The sequence below is a fragment of the Neovison vison genome, chromosome 4, assembly GCF_020171115.1.
Source record: "Neovison vison isolate M4711 chromosome 4, ASM_NN_V1, whole genome shotgun sequence".
NCBI classification, from domain to species: domain Eukaryota; kingdom Metazoa; phylum Chordata; class Mammalia; order Carnivora; family Mustelidae; genus Neogale; species Neogale vison.
This window is the reverse complement of record NC_058094.1, coordinates 220,067,494-220,089,680: the sequence shown is the minus strand read 5'-3', so window position 1 is coordinate 220,089,680 and position 22,187 is coordinate 220,067,494. Positions and strand designations below refer to the sequence as shown.

The 22,187-nt window shown below is 53.2% G+C and overlaps 2 protein-coding genes across 3 annotated transcripts in view; one reads left to right on the top strand and one right to left on the bottom strand.

Annotated features, from left to right (window-relative positions):
- The first annotated feature begins 924 nt into the window (after positions 1 to 924).
- On the top strand, positions 925 to 7,743 carry FAM131B (family with sequence similarity 131 member B). 2 transcript variants are annotated; one of them, XM_044246772.1, is made up of 7 exons: positions 925 to 994; positions 3,278 to 3,387; positions 3,945 to 3,980; positions 4,234 to 4,327; positions 4,593 to 4,790; positions 6,231 to 6,374; positions 6,571 to 7,743. In XM_044246772.1, exons 1-7 carry the CDS (start codon positions 967 to 969, stop codon positions 7,041 to 7,043), a joined length of 1,083 nt encoding a protein of 360 aa, XP_044102707.1. In that variant the 5' UTR covers positions 925 to 966; the 3' UTR covers positions 7,044 to 7,743. The 2 variants fall into 2 exon arrangements, with proteins under 2 accessions (XP_044102707.1, XP_044102708.1); XM_044246773.1 differs by lacking the exon at positions 925 to 994 and adding an exon at positions 2,994 to 3,075.
- A 3,479-nt stretch (positions 7,744 to 11,222) lies between these two features.
- Positions 11,223 to 22,187, bottom strand: part of CLCN1 (chloride voltage-gated channel 1) — a 29,521-nt gene continuing 18,556 nt past the window's right edge. The window contains exons 14-23 of the mRNA XM_044246771.1: positions 22,042 to 22,152; positions 20,053 to 20,266; positions 19,689 to 19,822; positions 16,606 to 16,850; positions 16,221 to 16,332; positions 15,794 to 15,873; positions 15,506 to 15,544; positions 12,474 to 12,578; positions 12,297 to 12,383; positions 11,223 to 11,788 (exon numbers count right to left, since the gene is read on the bottom strand). Coding sequence (XP_044102706.1) covers positions 11,420 to 11,788; positions 12,297 to 12,383; positions 12,474 to 12,578; positions 15,506 to 15,544; positions 15,794 to 15,873; positions 16,221 to 16,332; positions 16,606 to 16,850; positions 19,689 to 19,822; positions 20,053 to 20,266; positions 22,042 to 22,152 — 1,496 coding nt within the window. The 3' untranslated portion in view covers positions 11,223 to 11,419. The remainder of the gene's footprint in view (positions 11,789 to 12,296; positions 12,384 to 12,473; positions 12,579 to 15,505; positions 15,545 to 15,793; positions 15,874 to 16,220; positions 16,333 to 16,605; positions 16,851 to 19,688; positions 19,823 to 20,052; positions 20,267 to 22,041; positions 22,153 to 22,187) is intronic.

Here is a 22,187-nt window from a genome sequence, read left to right as displayed (position 1 = left end):
TGACATCCATGCTGTCATTTGTCAGAGGAGATCATCGCACAGAAAGTTAAATTGGATATAAAACTGTGCCGTCTAGTCAGTCTTGAATCCTGATTTTTATTCCCCTCTAGCTGGGGCTGAATTACCTCATTCTACTCTCCCATCCCCAGGCAGGCCTGGAGGGATCTGCACCATCCCCATACTTATCCCCGAGTTTCCAGCGAGCGCCCAGTACAGGGAAGCTTAGCACACGATGCACTCGCAAAGACTCCGCGATCTGTTTGGGTGGACAAAACAGCGCACAGGAAACGCAGAGCAACCCAAGCTGTATCCAATCACGCTCCGTTTGTGTCCCAGATGAGGACCCAGGAAGAAAACAAGTGTTTGCGGAATTTGGCGGCCAAGGCCCTTCATCCAAGCTTTACTGCACGTCCCCCGCGCGCCGCCCCCCCACCCCCAATCCCGCGCCTTTCTCGCTGGGCATCCCCAAACCCGGCCCTCGAAATCCATCTACCAGAACCGGAGGGCGGGCGCTGGGTTCCTTCCCAGCGGTCCCCACCGGGGACCCAAGGGGGACGTTCTCCGGGTCTCCAGCACCCCCAGACGCCAGCCCAGCCGGGACCGGGCGAGGAGCCCCCGCGCGGGCCACGGACAGGGCGGGCGGATGGGAGCGCCGCGAGGTGCGCGGGGAGCGCGGCGGCGGGGTCGAGGGCAGGGGCGGGGAGGCGCCGCGCGCAGCCAATCCCCGGGCCGCCCCCTCCCCGCCGCCGCCAGCCGAGCCGGGGCGGGGGAGCCAGGCGGCGGCGGCGGCGGCGGCGGCGGCGACGGAGGCTGCCGCGGGGAGGGATGGAGAGGGGAGGGGGGAGCGGAGCCGAGCGGAGACAGCCGCGGCGCTGCAGAGCGGCTGGGGCGGCGGCGCGGCTCCCGGTGCTGCCCCCGGCGCCCGCCCCGCGGCGGTGAGCGCCCGGCCCCGGAGGCGCCCGAGCCATGGGCTGCATCGGCTCCCGGACCGTGGGTGGGTACCGCGGCGGGGCGGGGGCGGGCGGAGGCAGGCTTGGCCCGCGCCGCTCCCTGACCCCCTCCCCCACCGCCCCCCGGCGCCCCCCGGCCCCCGCCCCGGCCTGGCTCCCGCACTTTCCCCGCGCTCGGCTCTCCTCCGCGCTCTCCCCTCGCGCCTCCGGTGCCGGACGCCCTCCCCGCTGCTCCGCTCCCTCGTCTCCCTCCAGCCTCCTTCCGCCGCTACCCCCCCCCCGCGCCGCGGTCCCTCTCCATCATCTCTCCAGCAGCCTCCTCTCGCTACTCGCGCGTCCCCGCGCCCGCCACCTCCCGGCCATCCGCCTCGACCCTGCCTCCCCGCCCGCGCCTTTCTCCCCTTCTATTTCTGGGGCAGCCCCCTTCCAAGGACCCCCGGCCCCCGCCTCGACCCCCCCCCCCCGCCTCCGTCTGCCTTGGGTGTTTTGCTCCCACCTCTTTCCCTCTGTCTTGTTGCCTTTTTCTGCCGTTTCGGCCTCCCCCGATTCGCTTTGTTCACGTGCATCTTCCCTCCGGGGCGGGGGCGGGATGCGCCCGGTACCTCGGGGAGGGGAACTGGGTCCACGCCCGGAGAAAATGGGGCCGGGCTGGGCTGGAGGAAAGGGCCGGGGGCGCGGGAAGGAGGCTGGGGGATTTAGAGCCGCGGACTGGGGTGGGGAGCCCGCTCCCAGGAGGGTGGGGCCGGCCGGCCCGAGGAACGGGGACCAGCACCTGTCGGCGGGGGCTGGCGGGGCGGGGCCGCCTCTTTATTTACCTTGGACTGGGGGCGGGCACTGGCGCCTCCTAAGTCGTCTCTCCCCTCAGCCTTTGCCTTGCTTCCACCCCCTTATCCCCCGCCCCACGCACCCACTCCACGCTCACAGCTCCATGAATTAGTCCAACCCTCTCCCGAACCCCCCAATTTTTCCCATTCCAACTCCCAATTTCCCCCGCCTACACGACCCAGTGACCTCAGGCTGAGAGAATAAATCGTATTATTATTACAAACAAACTCACTCTCCGGAAGCCTGATTTCTCTGAGACCCCATTTATTTCCATGGATACTCCCCTCCTCTGCTTTCACCTCTTCCTGGGGTTCTCTTTCCCTCCCTGCCCCCTCCCCCAGCTCTGACTCAGCTCTCCCTCCTCTACAAAGGCTACCCCCCCCCTCCTTCTCTGCTCTCCTCATCCCTCCTCATCTCTGCCCCCTTCCTGCTCTCTACCCCAGGGGTCAATTATTTCCTCCTCCCTGACTACCACAGCCCCTGGTCTGACCCATCTCATCACTCCCCTGTAGCTCCAAGGGAGAGGGGCTCACTTAGGAGGGGGCTACCTCCTTCCCACCCATTAACCACCATCCATTTTGCACTAGCTGTGTGGATTCCTGCTGAAGGCCTCCCCATGCTTAAGCAAACCATCTGATGGTTGAGTCCCTTTCCAACTGCCCAAGGGGTTCTTCCCCAACTTCTCAGGAGAGGCACCACCCTGTCCTGTTGCCAGCATCTGCCTTGGCCACAAGCTCTGGCCTCCCCTGAACAATTCCCAGCCTCCTCTGACCTCCAGCTCTCCAGTCCGCCCTCAAATCCTGTGCATCAGCCCCCTCATTTTTTTTGTCTTCTCCTTGACTTGAATGCCTATTCTTTTAGGTCCTCTTTTTTAAAGTCCCCTTCGCTTCTCCCCCATTTTGCTCCTCTTCCATCCATGGCTTGTCTCCCACCAGCCAGGGCAGATGATCGCATCTCAATCTTTGCTTTCTCCCTTCTCATCATTTCTGAGTGAACACACCCAAATCCTGCCTCTATCCTCGCCAGGCCTCCTTCCCGCCAGACAGACTCACCAACTCCAAGATACAAGTCACAAAGGCCACATATAGAGAAGCTTACCCCTAAAGAAGCTGTGCCCTTATTTGTGGAAACAGAATGGATGAAAGGCACCGCTCCCATATACTCCCATATAGAAACCCTCAAAGATTCCTCAGGACAGAATAAAGAATGATTTTCCTGGTAAACCCCAACCACTGACTCCTCCATTTAAACAACAACAAATAAGGCCATACAACACTTTCTCTGAATATGCTATTCTTGGGTGAGCTCAAAGGGAATATTCTGGCTCAGCATTAGGGTTTGTCCTACCAAAAATTGGGGAAGAGTAGGGACCTTGGAAAGGAAGGTACTTTCGAGGGAGTGGGAACTGGAGGGAAGGGAGGGTTCTGGTGGGGCTGCCCCTGGGCAACACTCTGCAGGGGGTGTTGATGGTGGAGCAACTAATGAGCCTGTGGCTTCTTCAGGGAATGAGGTGATTGCAGTGGACTGGAAGGGCCTGAAGGATGTCGACCAGATCCACATGGACAGCACCAGCTCGCTGCACGGGAGCAGTCTCCACCGGCCGTCCACTGAGGTGAGACCCCATGCCCGGCTGCCCCCTAGCCAAAGGAGTTTTTGTTTGTTTGTTTGTTTACATTTTATTTATTTATTAGTGTGAGAGAGAGAGTGAGCCGGGGAGGCACAGAGGCAGAGGGAGGAAGCAGGCTCTTTGCTGAGCAGGAGCCCAAAATGGGGCTCCTTCCCAGGACCCTGGAATCAGGACCCGAGACGAAGGCAGATGCTTAACTGACTGAGCCACCCAGGCGCTGCAACTGAAGGACTTTTAAAAGACCCCAGAAACCGTCATGAACAAAGCCTCCCAGCTGCCTGATCCTTGAATTATCTTCCTAAATTCCAAGAGAACAGCCCAAATGCTTCTTCAGACTGACACTTTTAAGGAACATTTCTCCTGCTTTCCTCAAAACACAGGCCAAATGTTCCACATTGAACTCCTAATCCCCTAAATTAAGCTGAGGAAAAACCTCTCTACTTCACACACTCCTAGAAGTCCCTGGGATGGGGGTGGGGTGCGGGCCACTTGCATTCCTGGGAATGCCTGAGATCCCCACTCCATTTGCTCTCTCCTCACAGCAAAGCCGGACTGATTTCTCCTGGGACGGCATCAATGTGAGTGCAGCCTCGGCCAGCCCTCCCCGGGGTACCCTAGCTCCTCTCCCTTATACTCTCCCTTGATCTGCCACAGCAGGCACCATGAGCCTCACATTTCCTAAGGATTCCCCATATTTTCAAGGGCATTTGTGGAATAAGCGTCCTTGGGATTCCTGGGCATAATGTTTCCCCGTCACCTGCCCTAACTCAGACCCTTTCTCCTGGAAGCTCTGAACTCCTCTCTGCCCCTCCTCCACGTTCCCTCCCCCAGCTCTCCATGGAGGACACCACTTCCATTCTTCCAAAGCTGAAGCGAAACTCTAACGCCTATGGCATTGGGGCCCTGGCCAAGTCATCCTTCTCAGGTGAGACTCCTGACCTGGGGATGCATCCAGACAGGAGAATACTTGTGCGCTCCTGGTCTCAGTCTCCTTGCTCCTTGAGGCCTAAAGAAGACTCCTACCCCTGACCTATTTGCCCTTTCCATCAAGCCCTCCTGCCCAGGCGGCCCGTCATATGGGGCTCCCCCATTGGATGGAGTCCCATGGGACTTGGGTGGGGACACGGGGTGGATCTTGTATGGGTATTGTGTGCTATTCTGGAGGATGTGGAGAATGTCTGGCCCCTCAGGGATTTCTCGCAGCATGAAGGACCATGTGACGAAGCCCACAGCCATGGGGCAAGGCCGGGTGGCCCACATGATTGAGTGGCAGGGCTGGGGGAAGACACCAACCATTCAGCCGCAACACAGCCATGAGGCGGTGCGCAGGGATACCGACGCCTACTCGGACCTCAGCGATGGCGAGAAGGAGGCACGTTTCCTAGCAGGTACTTATCCTAGGGACCCTCAAGAGACATGTTTTCAGGATGACTAGAGACTGACCTTCCAGCCCAATCCCTGATGGTAGGATTGGCTCTATCCATAGGATGAGCATAGTCATAATTTCCCCCATCAGCTCCGATTTCAAGTACTTTGACTGATTTGGGTAAGTGCCCTCAAACTTATTTTTATTATTATCTCAGAAATTAAAGAGAATTACATGGGACTGTGGGTCCACCTGTTCCAAATTTCTTCTTTCCTAAATGGCAGCACTATCAGTATAGAACAAAAAGGCAGGGGCCTTCAACTCTGAAAGACTTCCCTTCCACTCATGTCTCTTGAGGAAAAAGAAGAAAAGGCAGTGGGAAGTCCCTTCTAGACTCTGCCCCCTCAGCACATTGCAGTAGTGGGTTCACTTACTTGACTCATTGCTTATGACAGCCACTAGAAGATCAAGGAAGCTTGGTGAGGTAAGGGTGGTAGACAGAAGAGTTTCGGTCCAGGACAGTGGAATCCCTGCAAAACAGGCATATGGCGTGATTACAGTAAGACAGCTGGGAAGAATGATAGATCTGGAAGAGAAGGGAGGTCTCTCTGTGCTGGTGGCATGAAGGCAGAAGAACCATCAGAGGGGAGGGGGGAGACAAACGTGTATTCGTAGGGGGTAGTCTAGGGCAATTGGAAATGTAAGCTTCAACCTACAGCTTTGACGGGAATGGGGACCCACAGATCTACCCAACCTCCCTAGTCTGTCCTCCCTCCCTTCTCCCAGTTGCTGGAACTTTCCTCTTGATACCACTGTGGACCTACAAGGCCATGGTGCTTCCTTGGGGATTTTCTATTGAAATCGAGCCCCCTCATTTAGTTTCCCCTGTCTTTGATGACCTAGTACTGGCTAACATTCTTAAAACCGTCCAAAGAGAAACTTCTGGAAATTCCTCATTTTAATCCCTTTAGATGTCTCACCAGAAGACCCTCCCCCCCACTAACTCTCTCAGCTTAGAATTCTTAACCTGACCTCTGGAAGTCCCACACGGTTTTTTGCCTTGTGTCGGGGTTAGTCTGTGCTGTCCCATATAGTAGCCACTTGAACTTGAACTTGAAATGTGGCTCATCTGAATGGAGACATACAGTCAGTGTAAAAGACCAGCTGGATTTCAAAAATGTGTATGAATAAAATAATGTGAAATACCTTGTTAATAATTTTTATATGGATGACATGTTGAAAGATAATCCAAGATATATGTTGGGCTAAACAAGATATGTTATAAAAATTCATTTCACCTGCTTCTTTTATGTTTTCTTTAATATGGCTGTGAGAAAATTTTAAATTGCACAGGTGGCTTGCATTGTATTTCTAGGACAGTGCTGCTCCCCTGTCACCAAACCCCGCACGTGTGTCTAAGAGTTCCAGAGGTATCTCGTGCCAACTCTGTTTCTTCTTGCAGGTGTCATGGAACAGTTCGCCATCTCTGAGGCCACACTCATGGCCTGGTCTTCCATGGATGGCGAGGACATGAGTGTCAACTCCACCCAGGAGCCCCTGGGCTGCAACTACAGTGACAACTACCAGGAGCTGATGGAGAGTCAAGGTGAGGGACGGTCCCTCCGAGGTCTGAGAGGCCCCCCCGACTTCACTGGGCTCCCTCCGTTCCTGTGGGCTCCCGGTTCGTCTCAGCTGTCCTTTCCTCCTCCCTATGCTGTCGCCCTCTCTATTCCGTTCTGTGGGCTCTTGCTGCCGCCTTCAGTGTTCTGTGACCCTGCTGACTTCCCTGATTCTCTTTACAGATGCCCTGGCTCAAGGCCCCATGGATGGATGGCCTCACTCCTATGTGTCCCAGGGCATGTACTGTCTGGGGTCATCGGATGCCTGGGAAGCCAGCGACCAGTCCCTCATTGCCTCTCCCGCCACGGGATCCTATCTTGGTCCTGCATTTGATGACTCCCAGCCTAGCTTACATGAAATGGGGCCTTCCCAGCCAGCTTGCGGATACTCTGCTCAGGAGCCTCCACATTTGCTGGGGTCAGACACGGACTGGGCTCCGGGGGTGGGGGGAGTGGACCTGGCAAGGGGCCCTGCCGAGGAGGAGAAGAGGCCATTAGCCCCCGAGGAGGAAGAGGATGCAGGATGCCGGGACTTGGAGTCACTGTCCCCACGAGAAGATCCCGAGATGTCCACCGCTCTCAGCCGGAAGGTGTCTGACGTCACATCCTCGGGTGTGCAATCCTTCGATGAGGAGGAGGGCGAGGCTAACAACTAGCTTCCCCCCACTCCACGCCCAGCCTTCCACTCCCACCTGAGGGGCACGGCTGCAACAAAACCCGCCCTACCCCAGCGGCACAGCTGAAACCCGGGCAGAAGACCATGAGGTTACCCAGGAGTTGCCAGTCCTCGCTGGGAAAATGGAGAGCCAGGATGGGATTTTACCCAGGCTTATGCTATAGAAACCACAGGTCCGGGAACTGAGGCCCAGACCACCAGATGGCCCTGAACTTTGCTTGGCGGCAGGCTTCTGGGTCTGTAATGATGCGGCTCCCATGTGGCGCCCGAGGACGGGAGCACCGAGCAGCTCGTGGTCGTCGACTGGACCTCAGTTCTTCACCCTCTGATTCGTCTTCCAGGAGCCTTGACTGTGGCTGTGGGAATGCCTCCTTTCTCTGTGTCACTCCTGCTTTTCCTGACTCTCTGTTTTCTCTGACTGTGGCCCCAGCTCATCCCCACTATGAGGAACAGACCTCGGGGGCTCTTGGTATGGCTCGACGACCCAAAGTCGTGTGCCCTTGGAGGGTGGAGAGTCTGCCCTCAGCGAGAAATGGGCTTCTGAGATCAGGAGTCATGGGGGAGGGGGAAGTGGCAGCTGGGATGCACAGGGACACAAACGTGATTCTCTGTAACAGGGCCTGCTCAGAGACCAGAAAGTCATTGATGAGACCGAGAACAAACATGGCCGCCTGTTCCGAGATCTTGATTATTCCCTTGTCTGGAAGGAGGATCCAAGGATCTGGGAAAGGGCCCAGCCAGGGCTGGCTGCCCCAGCTCTTGCTTCCGTTTTCTGCCTTCTTCTGTCTCCTGCTCTGGGAGCCCTGGCCCTGAGGGGGTGACACAGAATGCAGGTGTCCTGGCCAAATGGGGAAGCATGAGGGCTGTGTCTCCTTCCATCCACCCTCTAATTCTCTGGAGCTGTTTACACTTTTCTCTTTGCCTTTTCTACATTTTTATAACTTCTTGGGGACTCAGGGTTGAGTGGGTTGGAGGGAGGAGTCCGGTGCTGTCAGGTCCCGGCCAGGGCGGGCTGTTTGCTGAGGAGCAGTGTGGGCCCTCGGGTCCTTTGCCCCTTCTTCAGCTCCTCCCAGGACTCTAAGGAGGGCCTCACAGATGTCCTCCCTCCCTCCCCAGGCCTCCTGTGGAGAAAGAGAGGAGAATCAGAGTGTTCTTCCTTCCAGGGCGGGTTACAGTGAGGCGCACGCCCCGAAAGGGCTTGTCCTCTCACTCCGTGTTTCCATTGTGGTGGGGACTTCCACGGAGCCCTTCTGTGAGAGATCCTGCCAGCAGAGGCCCAGGGGGAGAGAGAAGGACGCCACAGCTGTGGAGATGGCTGGCACATTGCCCCTTCCCACTGCAGGGGCACAGGGAGACTCTGGATAGAAGAGAGAAGCTCAGAGCTTCACTGTTGCCTTCCCTCCCGCCTCGTGCGGGGCTAAGGCTCCAGCTCCAAGGCCTTGTGTCCTACCCAGACTTCGTCAGGGGTCCCACCTCTTTACCCTCTGCCAGGAAGGGGGCACTGTCACTCTCCCCCAGACCCTGGACAGAACTGCCCTCCCACCCCATGCCCCAGACTTCTATTTCTTTGGAATGAGCAGGTTGAGAGTCGGGGTGTTTCTGTCCATCTGTGACTGGACCCCACCCCGCACTGAGTTCACACAGTCATTCACATGTGCTCTTGCAATGCAGCTGAGGCCAGGATCCCATGTCCTCCAGAGGAGAGGGACGGTGGCTTTCCTGGGGCTGGTCCTTGGAGGACCCGGGAGTGGGCATGGTGAGCGTGGGGAGGGGGTCACCTTATCCACAGCTGTCTCAACAGAAGGCCTCTCTTGTGTTTGGTGATGGGACCTGACACAGGATGGTGCAGAGAGCAGCTCGGGGAGGTGGCCCTGCATGCCCTCGCCGGTTGCCCCTCATTGGAGACTCCTGCCCTCCTGCCGTGGGACCTCCGGGCTTGGCATGCTCACGGTTCCCTCTTCCCACTGGTCCCTGTTTCCTCGCCTCACATCACCTGCTGTCTCAATGCACCATCCTTTCCCTCTCCGTCTCACACCCTCTTGCCTAGGTTCTGCCCTGAGACCACGGCGGAAATCCAATCCAGTGGGCTCATTCATTACAGTTTGTTCTTGCTCAGGGCTTATGGAGTTGGGAAAGGTGGACTAAAGCCGTGTTCTTTCCTCCCTCCCTCCCTCCCTCCCTTCCCAGAGGAAGCCAAATGGTCCCTGCAACAGTGGCTGAAACCTTGAGGGAATCTAGCAGACTTTACTCATGGAGGGGGCTCGCAGACCAGAGGTCAGGTGGGGGCCTGCATTTTCCATTCTGAAGAGAGAGAAGAGCCAAGGAGCTGGCCTGGGACCCTCTTAGGACTCTTCTGGAGGGAGGAACTGCCTCTCTGGTGCTGGGGGTAGGGTGCATGGGGTTTGCTTATAGCCTATTCAGGGGGAGGGGAGGGGCATGTGCAGGAAGAGGCTGTCAGGGGTGGGGTGGGGTGGGGGAGGGTTGCTTTTCCTTTGGGGTTAAAGGCTGTGCAGCACGTTTTCCAACAGTCCTGGAACAGGGCTGTTTTTATATTCTTGTGAATGAAACTGCTCTTGCTAAATGATTTTCCTTTGGTGGGGGGGTGCACTTTCATTTTCGAATCACTTTATTAAAGAAAAATCCAAATCTCCCATTCCTCCCCTTCCACTGCCCCACCTCCCCCAATGCCTCCCTTCTTATCCTTGTGCTGGGGGTGGGGGGTGGGGGGGCGGCTCTTGGTGAATGAGCGTATGACCTTTTCTGTGTCCCCACCTCTACATCCCATACTCTGTCTTCCAGGTCTGGGAAATAACCATTTTTACGGCCAGTCTTAGCATGTTTTCTTAATGTGACATTCCTACCCCAGGCCCAAGAGAGATTCTATGACATATATTACAGAGAGAATTATATATAAATATATCTATATATATAAATATCATAGATTATATACACATGGGCATGGGCTCAAATGCCCACTGCCAGCCCCCCTGCCCAGGCTGCACCCTCTCTTGGCCTGGGGGCGGGGGTGGAAGGGACATCCTGTTGGAGAGGGCTACAGGCTGTGTTCAATGGCACTAAACAGAATGTGGTGGCACCTCTGACTATGAGTGTCTTCTTTGGGGGATGATGGAGAGTGGGCACAGGGGAGGGGAAGGAGAGAATGTCGGGAAAGGAGTACAACTCGTAGAATTAGATAGGGACCAAAAGGAGGGAGGGAGGGAAGAAAGCCTTGGGTGTGGAAGCCAGGGCTGCTAGCGGCTCAGAGCCCCCAGGCCCATTTCAGAGGAGAGACAGGCTAACGACAGGCACCCTATTGCTGGTTTGGGAAGGATAAGTCTCTGGCTTCCCTGGCATGGGAAACGTCAAAGAGGTTTGCCATCTTGACATTGAACCCCCGTCTCCCCACCTCTAGAAAGGCTGGTGTCTGAGGGACACAGTGACCCGGCTGCCCTGAGCCTTGGTTCTTGGCAGGAGAAGCCACAGCGGCAGCAACTGGAGGGCACAGCGGACCCTGGGGCAGGAGAGGTCAATGAGGACCGTGGAGAGGGGATGTAGTTGCCAGGGTGACCTGGAAACTGGAGGGTGAGGAAGCTGTCGTTGGTGCGAGATAGGCTGGATTTGCGCCCGAAGGAGGCATGAGTGTTTGGCACCAAGACACCTGCTTCCTGCACAGAGCCCTTTGCTCTTAGGGGCTGCTCCTCCTTTATCCACAACGCACTGTTTACACCCTGGGACGAAGAGGGGCCGATGGGACCGGCCTTTCACTGCCTTAGTGATGGCCCCTGCCCGGTGACAGGTAGTGGGAGTCAGAATGGAGTGGGAGGCCAATTTCAGGGAGCGGAGGTCTGCAAGCCGGAGGATGGGCTGGGGGGGCTGTGAGAGAGGGCCGTGGGTGAGTATACTCAGAGCTGACACTCTGTGAAGCCGGGAGGTGACCCTGTCCTCCGAGGCCACAGTCATTGTGGGCCTCCCCCTGCAGAGCCTGTCAGTCACAGGGGCAAAGCCGCGGTGGTGTTGGGTCAAGACACTGGGGACTGCGGGGGCACTGAAGGGAGGCTGAGAGAGGCAGGGGATTTCCCAGGCATGTTCCAGGAAAGCTCAGGAAGTCCCATGGAATATCGGGTCCTCCACTGGGCTTGGAACCCCCGCCTGTCTGGACGTGGCCTAAAGAGCTGACTGAGGCTACTCTCTCTGCCCAGATTTTAACCCTCCTCTAAGACTAAAACTATCACCTTTTAAAGTTCCCAGGAGGGGTCGGGACGTTGGTGTGTTCTCTCCAGCTTCAGGACATACCCCCTCCACACGCACCCTGGCCTGGGGCTCTGGACAGTCTTTAAGAGGCGGTCCTGGAGATGGTCACAGGATCAGTTCGTCCTCATCCTCCTCGTCAGTGGATCGCAGACTGGGGCCCTGCAGGATGTCGGCCAGCTCCTCCAGCCCCGGGCTCCCCACCAGCTCCAGCTCCTCCAGCTCGCCCTCTGCCTTGTCTGGAGCCGCGGACAGAGGGGGCTCTGGGGAGGGGGAGGGCACGGGGGTCTCTGGGGAGGCAGGAGTCCCATCCCCTGCTCCAGAAGCCCCCGTTCCACCCGCAGGCAGGCTCCAGGCCTCTGTGGGAGGGGGCGGGCCCCCAGGGTTCTTCTGAATGGAAGTCGTGTTCCGGAAGCTGGCCAGGGGAGGGCGGAGCTGCACCCCAGACTTGGTGTGCCCCTCAATGGCCTTCTGCAGCTGGTGGGGAGAGGGAAAGGGGGGTATAAAATTGGGAAGAGAACGAAGATGGGACAGGGTGAGACAAACAGGCGTGTGAGAAGGACACATTCATGCAAGGAGGACGAGGGGGAAAGACACAGAGGGGCACGAGAAGGGGCACGGGGGGATGCACCTGTGGATCTGCGAATCTCAAGCTCCTCTGGCAAGGCCCCTTCCTAAGGACCTTCAGGCATCCTTCAGCCACACCCCATCTCTTCCCTCTTTCCACGGCCCTCCCCAGAGCAAACACATGAAACCGTGACTCATGCCCAGAATCCTCATCCCAAACCCCTGGGCCATGGAAAGCCCTGGAGCATTCCTCTCCACCTGCCACTTGCTCCCTCCATCTCCTCCCATCTCTGCCTAAGAAATAGAGAGGGAATTCTGGGGGACCTCCCAGAAGTTACACCATCCCCTCCGTACCCCCACACCCTTATCCTGTGCCTACTCTTCCTCCTGCTGCTCAGATGGGACCTGTCCCTTTTACCTCTTCCAATGCCAACACGCCCCTGAGCTTCCCCATGCTGGTCACGTAAGCAAGGTGGAGGCCAAGGAGTGAGAAGAGCGTGTGGGTCTGCAGGGAAAGAGCAGCACGTCAGCGCACGTTCACCCCAGACCTCCCCTGCCTTCGGCAGCCCCGAACGATCAGGGGGCAAGCACTTGCCTTGTGCAGGGACGTCTGCTCCACCAGCTGGAAGGGGGACTGGTCAATGCAGCAGTAGTCAAAACAGACAGGCTGGCTCAGCTGCTCCTGCTCCCAGGCTTCGATCTGTGCGGCGGAGTAGGGCAGTCATTCAGTGTCATGGAGCCCCCTTCAGCCTCAGACCTGCAGCTTGACCCCACTCAGCCCTCCCAGCCCCAGCCCAGACCCTGAACTATGCAACAAACTCTCACAAATGCTCCGGATCACTAAGACCTGCTCCCTTCCTCCCAGGGGCCTCTCCTCCCTCACCAGGCCCCCATCACCTTCACCCTTCGGCACTTAGAGCGCGGCTCTGTCTTCTTGTCTTCCCGCCTTCCCCACCCCATGCCTCCAACACTTTGTCATCCAGCCCTTCTGCCCAGTTTTATTTTCCACCACTCCTGCAATACCCGGTGCTCAGTGAAACCAGACATGTCTTCTCGAATCTGCATTTGCTCTTCTGGATTCCCCTTATTCCCCCACCTGCCTGCACGCTGTTCTCCTGAGGATCCCAGGAGCACACTTTTTCTATCCCTATCGTACTCTGCCGGTCTCTCCTTTTCCGAGATGACCTGGATTGCGCTCCGGCTCTTACTGGTGTTTGTCTTCTCTCTCCCTACAGGACAGAGGTGAGGGTGTAATCCCTTAAACGTGTTCTGTGGGGTTGCCCCCGGAAAGCTGTGCAGAATCTAGCACATTTGTCTCTTACAGAACATGGCAGCTACCCATTGGGTTTGAAGAGCTGTCCTGGATCACGCGGCCCTTGGTTGGCTTGAGTAAAACCATTGTATTTTATCTGTGACAGAAGCATGAAGGCATGAAGGCCTTAACCTCTTTTTGATTTTAGAGATACATGCTGAAATCCCCAAGATTCCAAATAATCCAGGAGAGCTCTCACTGTCATAACTGAATTGAAAATTTCTTGAAATCTCTGTTCAGTCGGTACCCTCTGAACTCTGTACTATTTTATTTTCCTAATGTCCAAATTCGCATGTCTCAGGCGTCAGAGACAGTCTCCGAAGGCCGCCTCATAGTTCTCAAGCCCAGTGTGGAGTCCATAGCGGGGTGCTCTCCATCTGTCCCTTCCTGGCCGTTCTGGACTGCAATCCCACCTCCTCTAAACCTCACTCTCCCTGGCTGAATGTTCACACCAGGTCTGGCTGGCCCTCACAGCACAGGGACCCACGGATGAATGGATGGGTGACCATTCGGCAGGTGTGCTGTGGATACGATTTATTTGTGGGACCCTTGCCGACCCTGGTGTGGTGGGTCCTGTCCTCCTGGACCGTTCCTGCCTTTCCCAGTGCCTATGCACCAAGCACTTCCTCTGGGCCATGCATTATTCCAGCTGCTTTACATGTCTTCACTCATTGAATCATCTCCAACAGCCTCTCATTGTCTCTGTCTTGCGGATGAGGAGACGGAAGCATGGAGTACGTAAGCAGTCCGCCCAAGATGACAGAGGTGGAGCCGGGCTTCCGACCTTGGCTGACGATCCTGTTCCAGGAAGCCCCAGCTTGTCTCCAAGGGGCAGGGTTTGTCTGCTTCAGGGTCTGATCTGTCCCACTACTTGCAAAGGCTCAGCCCCTTTACCAGACCGGAGCTCTGTGTGTGCTCTGAACCGGGGAGCAGAAGGAAACACTTCTGGTGACATGTAACTGAGCTCTTCCCGCAGGCGTCATCGGGATATTGCCAAGGGTGCCTCCTTGATCTTGTCTGAAAACCAGTTTCAAAATATCCTGAATTTTTACTCCTATGGGATCTTATCCCTCTAGAATATCCCAATGAGTGACAGGGGAGCTTAGATACCCAAAATCTTCTTTGGGAAAGACATAAGCTAAAAATATGTGCTTTGTTTATACCCCTCGTTGCACTTTATTTCCAGTGGTTGTTAAATAGCCTCACTGGGTCAGCTAGCCAGCTTTCCCTCTGGTGTGCTTCTTTGAAGAGTATGATTATTGGGTTAGCACTTAGCAAGGCCCTCCTCAACCATAGTTATGACCCATCTGACTCCTGCTTGGGGGCAGAAGCAAGAGCTATTTTTTTCCTCTGTGCTCATCGAACTTTCCATTAAGCACTGATCAGAAAAGTGCGTGTTTTGAGAGGTGACAAGGGGAGAAGGGGAAGACTTCCTTCTCTCCTATGACTCCCTCCCCCCACATCCAGTCTGGACAACCAAGGAGATGTTTATTTTAAAATAACACCTGCTAGGTTCTTTGTCATCTACATACTTTTAAAGCTGTGGCTGTTCAGCCTCCACAGGGGGCCTGCATTCTTTTACCAAACAGAAAGGCTGCTAATAGACTCTGCTGTTTCTCTGCAACCCTGGGGTCTCTTTCCATCAGGACTGTGATCAGGACCACCCTGCTGCCTCCAAATCATTGCTCCATGTCTGTCCCCTCCTCACAACCAAGCCCATTCAGGGCTGGCTTTTCTCTCTCATGAACTCAATAATTACCTTTTTTTAGGAAACAGGTGTTTGTCCCAATGAGACACCATTGTCCATATTGGCCCTCCGTTTTCCATTCTTTCCAGTCTCGCATCCTGGCATTTCCTACTTGTCCACTGTCTCGAAGCCTTGTCCAGTCCGGTATCGTAACCTCAAGCAGGCACTGACCACCTTAGCTTCCACGCTGCTCCTCCACATTGGTACGTGTAACTACTGGCTGCCGGAGCCATCTTACTTCAGGTGAAGCTCGTCCTTCCTGCACGGCCTTTTCCTGGTCCAGAATATCCCTAATGTCTAAAAGATCTGAGGCTCATCTTAGCACTGTTGGTCCCATCTATGCGTGGAAGCTCACGGTCTTTCTCCTCTGATCCCTCTGAGACCATCACATGTTTCCCTCACCTCTGAGCAATGGGCCCATCCCTTTCTCCATAATCCCGTCTCATTCCCAACCTCTCAGAATGCTTTCTGGCCTAGACTAGCCTCTTACTGTCACAACACAATGAAGCAAGTGAGCAAAGCCTTCACCCGACAGAACGATCCATCCCAGACAGCTGTTCTCTCTTACCTCTTCAGGCGACATGTTGTCCACTAAATCCGTGGACTCCTAGAGAAGAAAGCCACAGGTCCAAGTTCTTTCCCTTTTCTCCCCATGACAGCTGTGGTTCCCCTGGCCATTAGCAACCCTCACAGGCCACGGCCACAGATGCCTGCTTTCCTGCTCATCCTTCCTGCCCTGTGATGAAGCGTCCCTGTGCTGGGACCTCCTCCCCCTTGATCTAAGGACCATGGTTCTCTCAGTCTTCAGAGACATGGTCCTTTCCCTGTGCACCGTCCACAGCACATCTGCTCTTACCTGGGTTGTTTTCTTCTTTGTGGGGCGAGGTCTGCCCAGTAAGCAGCGCAGCAGGGACCGAAAGACAGAGGGTCTTTGACCTGAGAGGAGTGGCGAGCAGGTGGAAATGGAGACAAAGACCTGTCTGTCCTGGGAGGAAACGGCGGGGGCCACGGGCGATGGGAGGCAGCGAGGGGCCCCTGACACTTTGTCACACACAGTGTGCTCTTCCCAGATGCCTCCCTCTACAGATACTCTCTATCCTACCCTCCTGAATCAGTCCTTGCTCCCACCACTCGGGACAGTCATATGGAGATTCAATGTCTACAACTCCCTTCCTGCCTCCCTCGGCCCTCGTCCCTCCTCATAGTTGCAGCCCTTGGGTGGAGGAGAGCCCAGAGAGAGCCCAGGAGGCACGAATGCGGGTGCATGCTGGGAGAATCTTCACCTGCAGGTTCCGGTGCTTCTGGCTGCTGTTTGTGGCTGGGCAGGGGCCCATTGGACTCTTCGGAGGACAACGGGGCAGTAGGAAAGGGATGAGGAGGAGGGAGAGGAGGCAGCTATAAGGAACAGTAAAAATTCTCAGTCCTGGGGAAGAGGCTGGTGTCCCAGGAATTCTATCTACATCCATTCACCCTCACACCCGTTCGGAATTCCTATATCCCTTTCAGTTCTCATTGGTACCATCATCTGCAACCTGATCTCCTTCAGTCCCTGCCCCCAGGTGCACGGGTCTCTTTGACTTTCTCAGTGACCAGCATCCCATCTCCCTCCTCCCACTTTCCCTTTGCCCCAATCCAGCCTACTCCCGCAGCCCGTCCCTGCCTGGTCACCTCAGGCTTCCCAGAGAGGTCCTCATCTTCATCCTCATCCACAAAGGCAAAGGACTCCCTCCGGCCCTCAAGGGAGATGCCTTGGTGCCCCTTGCCAGCCAGCAGAGCCTTCCCGTCGAAGGGCAGCTCGGACAGCTTCCTGGCCATGTCCTGGGCCGCCCGCAGCCTCCGCTCGGGGCACAGGTGACGCTGTAGGAGGGCCTGCAGCTCTGACCGCTCCACGGAGCCCAGCAGGATCATTGAATCTGGGGGAGAGCCAAGCTCAGCCTGAGGGCCTGCATGGTTCCCTGCCCCCTCCAACCCGCTCTGCAGGACCGAGCTGGGGACAGAAGCCAAGCACCCCTGCTTCTTTTTCCAGCTCTTCCCCTCTCTTCCTGAAGATTCATTTCATACATCTTCCAGGATTGACCTCATTCAATCCTTTTTATTTCACTCATTTAGCACTTAGAGACCCAATTGATAGTATGCTAATTGGTGTTAATTTATACTTATTTTGATGCAAGCCCTGCCTTATACAGGCTGTATGTAAATAGGTGAACTTGGTACTAAAATGGCTAATCAAGCCTATCTTGAGAGAAAGAAAAGAAAAAGAAAAGAAAGACTTCAAAAGCCATTTATAGGGACACCTGGGTGGCTCAGTGGGTTAAGCCGCTGCCTTCGTCTCAGGTCATGATCTCGCGTCCCTGGATGAGTCCCGCATCGGGCCCTCTGCTCAGCGGGGAGCCTGCTTCCTCCTCGCTCTCTCTCTCTGCCTGCCTCTCTGCCTACTTGTGATCTCTCTCTGTCAAATAAATAAATAAAATCTTTAAAAAAAAAGCCATTTATATAGTCTGAGATGTAAATATACTTTGAAAGAAGTCTACAAGGATATCTGAGGTTTAATCACGTAAAGCCTGTGAGTCCTTCTAGGATATATAAACAAAATGTCTCCTTTTCCTGGGAAGATCTTTCATATATGGAAGAGTATTTTCATTGTTTTAAGCCCATAAAATTACAACAGCGTTATTAAGATAAATCTTACCATTAGGTCTTAGTTACTATTATGAAAACCCTGTACCTCCTTGGCTGTACCCCTGCTCCAGTGAAAAGCCACTGCTTGAGAGACCACTTACAAAGTATTTGGGATTTGGGAAAAATATTAAAATGAATCTAACTTGAACAACATGGACATTCTGATTATCTGAAATCAGGAACTAACAAACTTAATGGCTCCAAATGGCCCTACATGATTCTTCTTAATTACATGAATTCAAACATTAGGCAGTGTTTACTTAATATCTAGTAAATACCTAGAAGGAGGCAGTCTGAAGGAGATAGAAGTTATAGTCTCTGCCCTCAAAGAATTCTCAGCCTACTGAGACATAGATATAAACTCCAATAAGAAATAATATAGAGGCGCCTGGGTGGTTCAGTCAGTTAAGCATCTGCCTTTGGCTCAGGTCATGATCCCGGGTCCCTGGGATAAGCCCCACAAAGGGCTCCCTGCTCAGTGGGGAGGCCTGCTTCTCCCTCTCCCTCTGCCTACTGTTCCCCCTGCTTGTGCTTTGTCAAATAAATGAAAAAAACCCTTAAAAAATCATTAATACAGAGCAGAATTAAATGCCAAAGGTGGATGAAAAGGATGGTGAAGGAAGGGAAAGAACTGCTTTAAGGCCATTCCATAAACAAACAAATAAATAATTTTAAAAAGGGGTGCCTGGCGGTGCAGTTGGCTAAGGGTCCAACTCTTGGGTTCAGTCTGGTTTGTGATCTCAGTGTCATGAGATCAAGACCCGTGCTGGGCTCCGGGCTCAGCATAGAATCTGCTTGGATTTCTCTCTCTCCCTTCCCTCTGCCCCTCCCTCCCGCTCGTTATCTCTCTCTCTCTTTCTCTCTTTAAGAATAATAAATAAATTCTCTTAAAAAATTAGAAAGGAGTAAAACCACTCACTCTTTCATATGGAACAGTTTCATTTGCCCCTCAAGTTGGCCATTGAAAAACAGCTACCATCCAACTAAGTAGCAAAGAGAACCACATAAGCGGCTAGGGTTTTACAGCGGGGCCTCGCTATTCATGAATGCCCTGTTTGCAAATTTGCCTCTCGGCTGAAGTACAGGTATTTGTAAACCCCAATTAGGGCTCAAGATGCTTCCACCATCGTTCACAGACCTGCACAGCGCAGCAAACCACTGGAGCCTCCCCCAACAAATGTTCCCAGCTGAGGTTAGAAAAGTAACATTCTGCTTCTTCTCTCAGCCCACATATTATAAGCAAGCATTCTTTTCATTGTCCATTTAATGTCACGTTTTCACACTTCTGTTGGTTTTGTGTTAGTGATTCTGCTGTTTGACATCCTTCCCACCCCTCCCCCCACCACCCAAACAAGAAGGCTGTGATGTGCCTCATGGAGAAAATATACCTGTTGGGTAAGCTTTGTTCAGGCATGAGGTGCAGCCCTGTTGGCCATGAATGCTAGTTAATGAACCGACAGTATATAAAGAAAGACACACATAAAATAAGTTTATGCATTCATCGGTTGAAGAAAATGAGACAGGAGGAACCTAACCCTGTATTTTTTCCAGGGCAGTGTTTCAGTATAGTAACCCTAGTTCAGTGTTCAGTGACTTTAGAGGACATAGCTTCAGTGACTAAAGAGTATCAGCTGTAGTTCTCTAATTGAATTTTTTTTTTTAAGTTCATTTATTTTAGAGAGAGCAAGAATGGGAAGAGGGGCAGAGGGAGAGAAAGAATCCCAAGCAGACACACCGCTGAGCATGGAGCCCAGTTCAGGCTTGATTTCACGACCCAGAGATTATGATCCAGAAAGTACAACCCGAGCCGAAATCAAGAGTCGGGTGCTTGACTCACTGAGCCTCCTGGTGCCCCTCTCTGACTGCCTTTTTAACTTCCTTCTTTTGCTTGTGTTCTGGCAGTATTTTTCCTCCTTGAAGATGATCGTGTTGACTAGGAACACAAGCTGGGTATCCTGTGGCAGACTGGGTGATCCCTAAAGATAAGCCCGCACTACGGTGCCTCCTCCAGCTCTGTGGAGCCCTGGTTCAGGTCACTGGCTCAGGAGTCTGCTTCCTTTCTTCCCACTCACCTTTTGAATCAACCAGCGGTAAAGTCTTGACTGTGGTGGTCTGGAGCAGGGTTCGCAATTCCCCATAAGTGCAAGTGGCTGAAACAAACTTCACATCACGTACCATGATGTCCTCAACAAAGATGGTGAATTTACTACGGGGGGAGAAGGCATGGGGCGTTAGCCCCACCATACACTTGTTCCTTTGCTGTCCCTTCCATTCTTCCCATGAGGTTTACCATGCATCATGTCACTCATAATACTCATTAAGTACATGGGAACATAAAAATAAGTAAAAAGCAGTATTCCCAAATGTTGATCCTAATCTCAATAGCTCCCACCTCCACCCCATCAAGCCTGAACTAATTCCAGCTGGTGCCCTGACCTGAGCTGGTTCCAACCAAGGTCAGGCAAGTAGGGTAGCTTCTTGACCTGGATGATGCTGTCATAGAGGGAGGGCTGAAGGCTCTGAGCCACCATGTTGGCCAAGATGACAGCCACCATCATGGGTAAGATGTGGGCAATCTGACCCGTTAATTCGAAGCAAATCACAGCTGTGGAGACTGTGTGGGATACTGCACCGGTCAGCGCGGCTGCCCCTAGAATGACACAGGAATGTACCAGTGGGTTAGGGCTGCCACATGCGGGATGTGATCCTGGTCAGTGCCAACACTCCTGACACAACCATCTGTCAAGAGGAGGAGCTGGAAAACTGTCAGCAAATCATTTTGATCTCATTCTGTGTCCTTTGGCAATTTACAAAATCATTGTGCGTGCCCAAATTTTCCTTTGTAAGATGAAGATAGTGATGTCTTATCTATTCCTTGCTTTTGAAAGTTTGGATCTTTTTTTTTTTTTTAAATATTCTCTATATCCAACATGAGGCTCAAACTCACAACCCTCAGATCAAGAATCACATATTCTACTGACTGAACTAGCCAGGCACCCCAAAAGTTTGGATCATTCTTAATTGAGCATTCTAAAACCCAGTGACAGCATTTTCTACTGGACCTTGGGTTTTAATGTCAACAATATATGAGTGAAGGGAGTCAAAGCCCAGCACTCATGGTGTGGACTTGGAGTAATAACACCTGTGTCAGATTCTGATTCTATAGTTTCTCAACTGTGTGTGTAGAACTTGATCCTTTTGGAATCTCATACTATCATCTCTAAGGTAAAAAAAGGTCATTGAATAAGTTGTAAAGCCCTTGCAGATCTAAAATGTTATGATTCTATGAACTCTTTGAAAACAGAATCTTATTTTTCGTTGTTTTCCCATCAACAGAAATAGTCACTAGAAGATATACGTGAGAAGAGAACAGGAAAAAGACACAAACGACAGGGGCGTAATCGAGAGAGCACGTGACTCTCGATCTCAGGGTTGTGAGTTCAGGTCCCTAGTTGGGTGTAGAGCTTACTTTAAAAAAAAAATAAGAAAAGTCACAAAAGGGAAATACTGGGAGGACTAATTCTGCAAGATGGTACACGTGACATACTTCAGAACATAAACTGTCACAAGAGACAGGTATTCCGGGAAATGTCCACCAGGGAAGATGGGTGACACCGGAGAGTCATGAAGATGGGGAATGAGAGCTGAGGATTCTTATGGATAAAAGAGGCTTTTCATAAAGGTCTGTGATGAGGGGTAAGGACACCATATGCACTGGAAGGCTGCCTAATGCTTCTATATTTAAGGGAGGCACGGCTGTAGGTGTTATGGGGTTTTGATGGGGAAGAGCAGGAGCGGGGAGGCATAATAATTTTGAGGATTACACAGGCCACTGTGTTTGTTAGACAGGGTTTTGGTTGGATGGGATTTTGGATTTAATGAGAAAAAGATTATCACAGATTCTCAGAATGTGAGGGCTGTAAGATATCTCAGAAGTCACTTTCTAATAAAGAAACTCTGGTGCAGAAAGGTAGGTAACTTGTTCCACTGTCATCCAGGTGACAAGTGACAGGGATGAGTAGAGACCATGTTTCTTTGCGCTTAGTCAGGTACTTTAAAGTCCTGTCAGTATTAGCCCATCTGCAGTTTGGGAGTATCCAAGCCAGTCACCTGCACTGCGGTTTCTAAAATTCTTTGGAAGGAAGGAAAAAACCCTTACCAAACATTCAGACACAATCCTAGGTGCTTTCATTCTTATTATCTCATTTAATTCCCATAATCCCTTTTCTACATAAAGAAACTGAGCTTCAAAAACGTTCAGTAAGAGCTAATGAGAGTCAAAGCCAAGGGTTGATTACTTGAATGAAAGTTGAATCAAACAGCGTAAAATTAAAACCACATTATGTAGTTTGTCTGGAATAAAGATGTCATGGGAGAGTTTGCATGTGGCTATTAGGGGTTACCAGAGGGTGGAATGGGTCTCACCAATTACTGCATAGCCCCCAGGTAGGATCTTGTAGATGATATCATCAAATAAGATACCATCAGGGAATAGCATAGCCATGATCTCTCCTACCAGCCTTCCGAATGCAGCTCCTAGAGGAAAGACAAAAGGAAGGAAGGTGTTGAAA